This window comes from Podospora pseudoanserina, chromosome 6 (assembly GCF_035222485.1).
Source record: "Podospora pseudoanserina strain CBS 124.78 chromosome 6, whole genome shotgun sequence".
NCBI classification, from domain to species: domain Eukaryota; kingdom Fungi; phylum Ascomycota; class Sordariomycetes; order Sordariales; family Podosporaceae; genus Podospora; species Podospora pseudoanserina.
This window is the reverse complement of record NC_085925.1, coordinates 2859818-2870300: the sequence shown is the minus strand read 5'-3', so window position 1 is coordinate 2870300 and position 10483 is coordinate 2859818. Positions and strand designations below refer to the sequence as shown.

Below are 10483 nucleotides of genomic sequence, written 5' to 3'. Positions count from 1 at the left end.
GGGAATTCGAGCTCTGTCAAGAACTTGGTTGCTACTCTCGGCAAGTTCGGAATCAGTTCCGAGAATAGACCTGAGTTGGCGATGTGCTTGCAGACTCAAGATGCTGGGATCAGTATGCTTCCTTTTCCCCCAACAACCAGACTCGGTTTGGACCAGGCATAGAAAGGCTAGCCACGGCTCTCGAGGTCATCACCATCAGCCTCTCTGCTCAAGTAACAAACCGGTCGAAAGGAAAGGCATAAACGCAGCCAGACGACCATACATGCACATATGCAGAGACTGCGCCCATACCTCTTCCCTCAGCCGCTGTTAAACCAAATATCTCAAAAGGTCTCCTACTCGACAAGCCTATCAAACTGATGGCCACCAAAATAGGGCAGAGCTTGGCGGATCTCGACCCCCATTGTCGACGTGGCACTACATGTCCCAGCCTAAGAGTGGGCATCACGGGGCCAATGGTGTGGGCCTCGCCAAATCGAGAATATGACTGGGGCTGCTGTTAGGGAGGCTGGTGTAAAACACAACACTGCTTTCTTCCCTTTTCATCCATTCTGTTCTTCTTTGAAGAGACCGCCTCATCTGCGCTTCCCCCCCTTAGGCCGCCGTCCACACGTGGACCAAATCAGCAACGAAGGGGCAAGCATGTAAGCAACCGATTACAATTCACACCCCATGCTCCTGACTACAAGTCGGTATAGCGCAAACGCCAACAACAGGAGCAGTTCATGAAATGGATATATATATCTAGCTGAGATCGACGAGGACGGTACCTATTGCGCACGCATACCCAAGCAAACAAAAGACGGCCGCTTCCTCCGGCATCCAGCCAGCCACGAATCAGTGGTCACAAACGCCAACGCCTTCAGAGCAGGAGAGGCCGCACGCAATGGGGGCTCATGGATCGCGAGGAACTTGCCAACACCACCACAGCCATGTCTCACCACCATTAGTCCTTGTCGTCACCATCAGCGGCAACAGCAGCAGCGCTGCCCTCGGCGGCGGCAAGCGGTGCGGCAGCCTTCTTGACGCCCTTGGAAGCGATAGGGGGCTCATCCTCCTCAGCACCTTCCACGTCTTCGACGTCATCATCGTCGCCTTCTTCCTCGCCCTCTTGATCCTCCTCCTCTTGGTCATCTCCTTCGTCATCCTCGGCGACACCGTTCTTGTGGCCGTTCTTCTGAGGTGCATCACCCTCGGCGGTAGCTGCCGTCTTTATCTTCTTCTTGGGAGGAGCTTGGTTGAGGGAAGATGATTAGCGCGCCAAAAACAAGTTAATGGGATTGCGAGGCTGGTCATACCCGGGGCAGCTTCCTCGTCTTCTTCTTCGCCCTCCTCATCTTCGGCATCCTCTTCGTTGAAGCTTCCGTCATCTCCGGAACTATCGCCGGCTTCTTCGTCATCCTCGTCAGAGACATACCTGCACCGCTACGAGTCAGCCACAGATTCGGGGTTATCTAGCATGCAAATCATGGCCATCTCCCAATTGTCGACGGAGACAATGCTCCGGCTACCACCGCGAAAGTAGGATGCGCCAACGACATCAGCGCCCATTTCGCCACACAAGGTCTGATGGCGTTCAGACCAGTCGCGTCGCATCAATGACGATGGGGGATGGCATCCAAGGCAGCTACAGAAAACACCAGCATCAGGGGAGCACGGGGGATGGGCTTACTCCTCCTCCTCCTCTTCGTCATCACTGGGCAGAGCTACGAGCTCCTCCTCTTGCTTTCTCTTGCGGCCGGTCATTTTGATGGAAGGGCGTGTTGGTAAGATATCAATTGAAGAGTGTAAGGATGGAACACGGGCGTGGAGAGTTGGATTTGATGGGAAAGCTTGGATGAGAGAGAGGGGAAGGAAGAGGAGGAGAAAAATAAGGGAGAGAGGAAAGGCTGAAGGGGGGAAGGGGGGAGGAGGGTGGTAGACGGGCAAAGGCTGGAGCTCCGGTGTGAACGGTACGTACCTACCTTTTCTTTGCCAGCAGCCAAGGACGGGATTACAAGGTGGGAAGGACGGAGAGCAGAAAAGGGCGGGGAGCAGCAGAGAGGGGAGGGAAGCCAGCCAGGCTTTGCGCGCGCGCACAGCTGGGTCACTGAGGGGAGGGGGGAGGAGAGCAGAGCAGAGCAGAGCAACTTGGGGGGGGGCTCAGAGGTGGGCGGTGTGGGCGGGGGAGGAGAGGGGAAGCTTCCCCCCAGCTCCCACCTCTCTCAAAGCTACGGTGGGCGTGGCCTCTTCCCGCTTTGGAGAAGTTGGAAACCTGAGGCATCACTCCATCGGTGACGGGTATCAAGGAACGGAGCAGTTGGCCCAGTGTCGCATACAGCACAGTAACAGTGAGGGGGGAACTCTGATCGCATTCTGGCTTGTGCATCTGCCCGTCCAGGTGCGCAATTTGACGTTTCCGACTGGCTGATTGACGCAGGAGCTCGGACCTCTTTCCCTCTAAGTGTAACGGAGTGACGGCACGTAACGACGTGAGTGAGCCTTTTCATTGCGTGCGGCACAGTTTTCAGGAATAATCGGAGCAATAGGGAGGGCCTGTCAGCAAGCAACGGTTGAGAAATGTCGAGCATTGCGGCTAGCGTTCGGGATGGTCGATTCCAAAAGAAAACGTCATTGACATTCTCACGTGACAGAAAAAGCTTGGAAGGAGCTTTGACCATCTCGTGTCTCGGTTGAATATTTTGCCGGCTCCATCGCCGATAGATTTCCCGATGCCTTCATTCCGGGCCGGCTCCAGCAGAACAGAACCTCTCTGTTGTTGGAGTTGGTGCCGAAGCCGAAGAACGGAGGTGTTGCTGCTTCGGTATGCTGGTTCCGGACTGGGATACCAGGTGAGGATCGGTTGGAATGTCCCGAATGATGCTCATGGCGTGCTCATCGATATCTCTCACGTTCTAGCGAGACGGTGGCCCAGGTTTTCTTCAGACCGGCGACAAGACGAACATGCTTCACAGCGTCAGGCCAGCATGATCGAGACGGCATCGTGCAAAGGGCGTACGAGGTTCTCATCCCCGCAGCGCGAACGGTTTCTGTTGTGTCGCGTCGGACGCGTTGTAACCTGTAAATTTGACTGGGGTTGCATGTCTTCCGCGTAACGGACTCTGCTGATGTAGGAGATGCTCGAGACGAGGTCAGGTAGGTTCTCGGCACATCACATGGGATTGCTATGACGAGTACTCCGGTTTATCTGTTATCATTCTTCGCCGTTTGATGCAAACCGTTAAACAATGGCCGAGAGTCAAAGAGTGCCAAGAGGGCAAAGCTGATATCAAAGAGTCCGGCGTAGCTGGAGGAGAGGAACACTCGACCCCTTCGCGATTGATACAGCGCATTGACTACACCTCCTGGGACCTTCATTGATGCTGACCAACAGTGGCAACACGAGAGGCGGTGATATAGGTACTGTATAATTATTAACAGCACCGGAGCTATGTACATAATAGAGTCACATCTGGGCATGTTTCTGAAGGGGATAATTTTGAGATGAGAGGTCCATCCGTCCTTTCCCCTGGCGATCATCCCAAGCTAGAAATTTTCCAAGTTTTCGAAGGCTTCCATGACAACAGGATGAGCAGGGCTGCGATCCATGGATGGGAAGACCCACAACAGGGAGCCATTGCCCTGATAGGTCTAGTGTCAGGCACAGAGTGGCCCGGATGACCCTCGCCAAAGGCACAAGCGCGAGTCGTCGTCCGGAACTGCGGGTTCGCGAGCGGACAGGGGGAGGGAGGGGGGTAGGGGAGCATTTTCATTCCCGATTGAACAAGCATTGCGATGAAATTTCTGTGTGAGTCTGCTGGTTTGTCTCCTGATGGTGACTTGTCACGATGGACCTTTTGTATGGGATAGCATCTATGTATGCAGGGTCAAGGAGAAAGAAAACAAACTTACAGTACCCAGCTGGGGGTGAACTTGTGTAGATCGCTGCAGCCGTTTGCGTTTAGGGGTTCCCACCATCCCCTACAACGGCAGCCCACTGCGGCGATGATGTCGGTCTTGGAGGGGGGCATTGTTGCTTTTTTGTTTTCCTTTCTGCATGTCCTGGGGGTCTTTTTGCACTGGGGGTCAGCCAATAAGTGGCACGACAATAAACATTTCCGAGAGTTGCACAGTCGTACCTGCTTCGGGGGAACATGACGAATAAATCAGATGGAGTTCTGGAGAGCCGAGAGAGAGGGCCACGAAAGCTGAAGCTTTGCCAATGAATGCTCCGCCCATTTGCCCCGCCTTTCAGATCGGGCTGTCCGCGGCTTGTTTTATTTATTCTCTCTCTCTCTCTCTCTCTCTCTCTGAAATCTCATCCCATTCCTAGCAATTTGGGCTCGATATCCTCCCTCGCAGAGAAGCTCAAACTCAAACCTGGCCTCGGGCCGAAAGTGCGTTGCCTGGACCCTGTTACGCGACGAACGGCTGCTGCTTCGTCCACTGTGCACAACCGCAGACAGAACCACCACATCCTATTAGGACTGCAAATTATTCGGAGCCTGTCACCCGGCTCTACCTTGGACGGGTGAAACGGTCGTATCCTTCCAGCGGCAAGACAAGAGATGGTCAGGAAACCAAACAGACAGAGTCTTGAAGTTGAAAAGGAAACTCGAACCAAGGCAGTGGGCAGGCCACCTACTCCGCAGGTGCTCCCGGGATCCTCCCCGGCACTAATCCCAACAACCATCAACCCGGCTCCAGCGCGGTGTCAGGCCCTGCATCCGCAGCCCAGAAGCCTGCTGCGTGCTCATTTGGGCGCTGATCACGATGCGCTGGGAAAATAACAATTAAAATAAAGCAATTCCCAATGCTATTTTGCACCACGGCCTCCACCTAAAGGATTGAAGCCTTCACCGCACACACCCGCCGTTCTTCTTCAACAACATCGGCCGCCGCCATGTTGGGCCATCACAGAGAAGACGGAGGAGGAGGAGGAGGAGGCAGTGACAATGATAATGATAATAATGGTAGTGGTGCGGCCTATCCCGCCCCAAGCAGCATGATGCACCACGGCTTGCCCGCTTCCCGACAGCAAGCGAAACCACAATGGCCAAACGCCGGACCCTGGTCGAAACCAGACGAACAGACCGACTACTCCTACTACCAGCAGCAATACAACCAGCGCCATCAGCACTATCCTCCCCGCAACTTTCCCGTCCAGAATCTTCACTCTTACCAAACACGCTCCAACCACCAACGACGACCGTCGAGCTCGCCGAAACCGACGCTCGATCTATCACACGACCGCCGACAGATCCCCCCTGACCTCCTTTCTCCTCGCAGCGACTCTTTCTTTTATAGCTCCCCGAATGCTCGGCGAAATCCGGCCTTGACACCGACCGCCTCCCATTTTCCGAACAGCAGTGCTCGGATGAGGGCCGAGTCGAACCCCGTGTCGAGACCGCCGCCCAGGTCGGCTTTTCCGGGCCTGTCGTCGAACCCTTTCATCATTGAGGCATACGAACCAGAACCTGAACCTGAGCCGACACCGCAATCGGAGCCCCCATCGCGGGCGCATTCTCGACCGCCGAGCGATGAGCCGCCACGCAAGTTCCCGCTCCTTGCCCGACATCACGAGCAAATCGGGGGGGCGATGTCTCCAGCCTCGATGATGTCACGCTTCGAGTCACCGCCCGGCAGCAGGCGAGGCACACCAACCCCATCGGAAGGTACTGTCGTGACAGTCGAAAACTTTTCTCGGCCACGGAAGACGAGCATTCGGTCGCAGCAGTCTGATGGTGCTTTGTCGTCACGACGGATGGGACTGAGTCGCCCGCAGGTGGAGCCGACGCTGGAAGAGTCGGGAGAGTATCAAAGTGATTATCAACAAGTACACGCGCAATCCCACGCGCCCGGAAATCCGTGGCCTAGGCTCCGGAGACTGTCTGGCTCGTCCTCGCAGTCTTCCAGTACGTTTTCCTCGATTGCGCCTCGCCCGTCGCAGGATCATGCTCCGAGAAGCGAGACTCCGAGAAATATGAACGCCCCCATTGCGGCCTTGGCCGGCCCCTTTGCGAGATCGGTGCTGGGTCCCAGTAGTAGTGGCACTCAGGCCTACGCTCGGGAAGAGCAAGCGGCACAAGAACAACAACAGCAGCAGCAGCAGCAACAACAGCAACAGCAACAGCAACAGCCAGTTCAAACTCGAGAGCCACCACCATGGCTCTCGGCACCGGACGAAACCCTTCGGTCGAGCTTTCGATCCCAGCTCACATCCTCCACGGCTCAGGGCACGTTATTCACGGCGACGGGAACCGAGAGAAACAGCGTTCTCACCAAGGCGAGCAGCGTCGGGGATCACCAATCTATTACTAACATCTATGCCCGGGCAAGCTGGTGGCACAGCTCCATCATTGGAGACGATGGGCTTTTGGAGGATGTGATGGGAATGTACGAGAGAGGGTTCAATGATTCGGACATTGAAAGCATACGGAAGAGCATGAGGTTTGCGGACGACGAGGACATTTTTGCGCAGGCTGATTTGGACAACCCGATGCCACGGAGGAACAGCTCGAGGCCTGCAAGCAGCCACCATTCCGACGCCGACGTGGTGAAGGAGAAGATATTGGAAGCGATGAACGACAGCTTGCCAGCGCCAACTGGCATCGCGATTCCGATGGGCAGTCCGGGTTCGAGACAGTCGGTTCCCAAGTTTAGACAGTCGTTACTGCCAACGAACTCGTTGCCGAAGGATTTTGGATTTGGACAGCACATCGCGAAGAGAAATCTGGCTGAAGCCGAAGGGCTGGAGAAGCTCGATTCGGCCAAGTTGGTGGATGGGGATGATGTCCCAGTGCAGCAGGCGGTGGAGCGGGAGGAAGAGAGACCAGTTTCGCCCTTGTCGCCTGTACAGCCAGAGCTACCGATACCCACGATGCCGATACCAGCTTCTCGCCCTACAACGCCATCTCGCGCTCCGCCACCAATGCCACAGGAACCACCGGAGGAGCCAGGCGCCCGGGACCGGTACGGGTTCCGAAAGGCGGGTCCTAATGTTTCCCGCCAGGCGTATGACGCTTGGAACGCCGGTTATACCGAATACTTGTCCAGGAGACGCAAGAAGTGGATTGCCTTTCTCAAGGACAACTCGCTCATGACGGACCGACCTATACGATTCCCGCCACGCAGCACCAAGACGAAGAGATTCATCCGAAAGGGCATCCCGCCAGACTGGAGAGGGGCGGCCTGGTTTTACTACGCGGGCGGGCCGGCGATTCTGAGCAAGCACCGGGGTGTGTACGAAGATTTGCTGAGGCGGGCTGCGTTGGATCCCACCGGACCGGGGAGCATGCCGGGGTTGGTGGGGGAGGTGAAGCCGTTGATTGTGGACGACATCGAGAAGGATTTATACAGGACGTTTCCTGACAATATCCGGTTCAAGCCGCCCAGGCCGGCGCCGCCACCTCCGAGTAGTCCGGTTGGCGGTGAAGAGGGAGATGATGCGGTCGAGGTCGAGCCAGCGCCAGAGCCGGAGATCATCACGTCGCTCAGGAGGGTCTTGCACGCGTTTGCGTTGTATAACCCCCGGATTGGGTACTGTCAGAGTCTGAACTTTCTGGCTGGGTTACTGCTGCTGTTTGTCGAGACCGAGGAGCAGGCGTTTTGGTTGCTTAATGTCATCACCAGGGTTTATCTTCCGGGCACGCACGAGATGAGCCTGGAGGGATCAAAAGTTGATCTTGGGGTTTTGATGGTGGCGCTCAAGGACTCTCTCCCTAATGTCTGGAAGCAAATAGGAGGCGACGAGGACATGGGACTGGGCGGGGGAGGAGGGGGAAAGAAGAAACCCAAACGAGGCCTCCCCGGAAGCGGACACAGGGCCAACCAGCAGAGCGTGAGCGATCCTAATCGGCTCCCTGCCATAACACTCTGCATGACGGCCTGGTTCATGTCTTGTTTCATCGGGACTCTCCCCATCGAGACGGTCCTGAGAGTCTGGGACGTGTTTTTCTACGAGGGGAGCAGGACGCTGTTTAGGGTTGCGTTGACGATCTTCAAGCTGGGGGAGCCCGAGATCAAGGCGGTGCAGGATCCGATGGAGATGTTTGGGGTTGTGCAGCAGTTTCCACGGAAGCTGCTGGACGCGAACGCGCTGATGGATTTGTGCTACAAGAGGCGGAACGGGATCGGGCATTTGAGCCAGGATGATGTTGAGGAGAAGAGGCAGGAGAGGAGGGATGGGATCAGGAGGTGGAAGGCGGAGCAGGAGGCTGCTGCTTTGGGCGGTGGGAGTAGCAGCAACGGGGGAACAGGGACGAGGGGGTTGGATTTAGCTGGGGGGGTGGACGGTGGCATGAGGGGCGTTTTTGGAAGGGTGGGGGGAAATAAGTCGGGGGGGAACAAGGAGCAGGTCAGGGCTGCGGAGGTGATGTAGAGTGATCCTCGGCCTATCTCTGGCTTTGCTCCTGCTGCTTGGAGGAGGGTGGGGGTGACGTTTTGAAGCAAGGAATTTCGTTTGTTTTAGACCACATCACATCACATCACAACCGGGTGCTGTCACGTCGGGGACGTTGTGACAGCAACCGAGGCTTTCTTTTGTCAAAACACACTTTGCGAAAAATCATCAGCTCCGGGGGAAAAAGAGAAGAAGGCTGGAGGGAAGGGGGTCAAGCATTATAAACGGCGAGGGTCTCTCTGGGGTTCTTGTACCTATTTGGGGAAGGCAAATGGCAAAGGGGGCAAACAAACGGTGATCAGGGGGGGGCATATTCTGGGCTTTTTTTGTTTGTTTATTTTGGGTGGTTCAAAATAGCATAGCATCATCTCTTTTCATTTTCTGTGAAGACTTTTCTTCTTGTTCATATTTCCCTTCTGTTCGTTCTTCTTCAGCATGTTGTGGTGTGTGTAAGTTAGGGACTGGCTGGCTAGTTAGTGAATGCGAAGGAAGAGGGGAGTCGAAAAAAACAAAGAAGCGCGTTTGTTCACATCTCGAGATCAAATACATGATGTTTTGTGATGGTGACCTCAGTACTTTGAAGTGCTTGTATTTGATTGATAAAATGACTACCGCTGCCATGTCTTCACCGCCGACTAACCCCTCAACATGTATCATATCCCGAATAACTGTCTTGGTAGACTTCGCTGTAATGGGTCAAACCCAACCAAAAAACACACAATTACAATCTCTTTTCCCCCAACTACCTTCTCCCCCATCCTCCTCTCCCAAACCACCACACACGAACCCCCTCCAAACAGCAGGTCCAGCAACACCACCCCCCAAAAACCCTCCCAACACGCCCCAGCTCCAAGCACCTCAAACATCAGCCCACCAAGACGCCACCCGCCGCCGCTCCAAAAGAGCATTCGTCGTTCTCGGAGGAAACCTCGGCGGCACCCCCCCGGTCCAAAGACCCCAAACATCAAACTAAGACACCTGTTGTTGCTGCTGTTGTCCCTCCCCCCCAGTCGTCGCCGCCCCCGCCTCGGTGCCAAACTTCACCGGCCCCTTGGCATACCTCCCCACATACGCCCTCGCCTCCTTCTCGAACTCCTTCCTCTCATTCTTGTACTGCTCCGCGATTCTTGTTTCCAATGGGTCATCCGGCTGCGGCTCGGCAAGCAGTTGTCTAATCGCCTCCAGCACAGTGACAATCTTGGTTGACGGCTTCCAGTTGTCTGTTTTGAGCAACGAAAGGCAGATGGAGCCGTTTGTCTCGTTGGTGATGTTGGGGTGGTAGATGCGGGTTGCGAAGGTGATGGTGGGAGGTTTGAAGGGGTATTCTGAGGGAAATTGCACAATCAGGCCGAATTTGCCGCCGGAGTAGATTGATTCCGGGGGTGCGGTGAGGGTGATGTGCCAGAGGGAGATATTGGATTCCGAGGGGAGGGTGATGGTGATGGAGGGGGGTGGGGAGGTGAGGCAGTCGTTTAGCTCCTGAAGGGCAAAAGGTTAGTCAGTTATTGGGGAGGAAAGGGGAAAGGGAGGGGAGGGAAAAGCAAGTACCTTGGTGATTCTCTTGGACGAAGACATGGTTGCTGTTTTGCCTGATTTGGTGATGAGGGGCTCGGTTTTGGTTGGAATAGATAAGGTGGTAGCTCGTTACGGGAGGAAGAGTTTGGTTTGAGAGGGAGAAGATGTCGACGAGTTATGGGATTTGAGAGTGGAAGTAAGAAGATGCTTGGAGGAGAGTAAAAGTGTTTGTAAAGAGGAAGCTTTAGAGGCGTCGGCCAAGACAGGACCCCAAGTAGATGCAGGGCAGGCAGACAAGGCAGGTGAGTTTGGTGGGGTTGCAGCTGACGCGCGGGGTGCTCCTTGCCCAGCAGGATGGTGGGGCTTTCCCGGCAGGCGGGCTGGCCCCGCCTCCAAATACAGGGGTAGCTCTCGTGAGCTTTGATGTCATTGCTTGAACTGACACAATGCGGCAAGAGTAACTGTAAATTCTTAGAAATACTAGAAGGCAGCACTAGGAAATAGGTCATGATGGACTCATCATAAAATATGCAAATCAACGCAACAGTAGCAATGCCCCCATAACCCTTTTCGCTTCAAATAGCTACC

General features: G+C 55.2%; 3 protein-coding genes across 3 annotated transcripts; 1 reads left to right on the top strand and 2 right to left on the bottom strand.

Moving 5' to 3' along the window:
- Positions 1–302: 302 nt before the first annotated feature.
- On the bottom strand, positions 303–2937 carry QC764_607145 (uncharacterized protein). Its single transcript, XM_062949218.1, has 3 exons — positions 1673–2937; positions 1299–1417; positions 303–1233 (listed from the first exon to the last, which is right to left on the bottom strand). The coding sequence occupies exons 1-3, from the start codon at positions 1744–1746 to the stop codon at positions 947–949; spliced, it is 480 nt and encodes a 159-aa protein (XP_062797886.1). The 5' UTR covers positions 1747–2937; the 3' UTR covers positions 303–946.
- A 1945-nt stretch (positions 2938–4882) lies between these two features.
- Positions 4883–8359, top strand: QC764_607140 (uncharacterized protein; the record flags this gene model as incomplete). The annotated part of the gene is made up of 1 exon (XM_062949217.1): positions 4883–8359. The coding sequence occupies one exon, from the start codon at positions 4883–4885 to the stop codon at positions 8357–8359; it is 3477 nt and encodes a 1158-aa protein (XP_062797885.1).
- A 569-nt stretch (positions 8360–8928) lies between these two features.
- QC764_607130 (uncharacterized protein) lies at positions 8929–9955 on the bottom strand (the record flags this gene model as incomplete). The annotated part of the gene is made up of 2 exons (XM_062949216.1): positions 8929–9859; positions 9929–9955. The coding sequence occupies 2 exons, from the start codon at positions 9953–9955 to the stop codon at positions 9350–9352; spliced, it is 537 nt and encodes a 178-aa protein (XP_062797884.1). The 3' UTR covers positions 8929–9349.
- Positions 9956–10483: the final 528 nt, after the last annotated feature.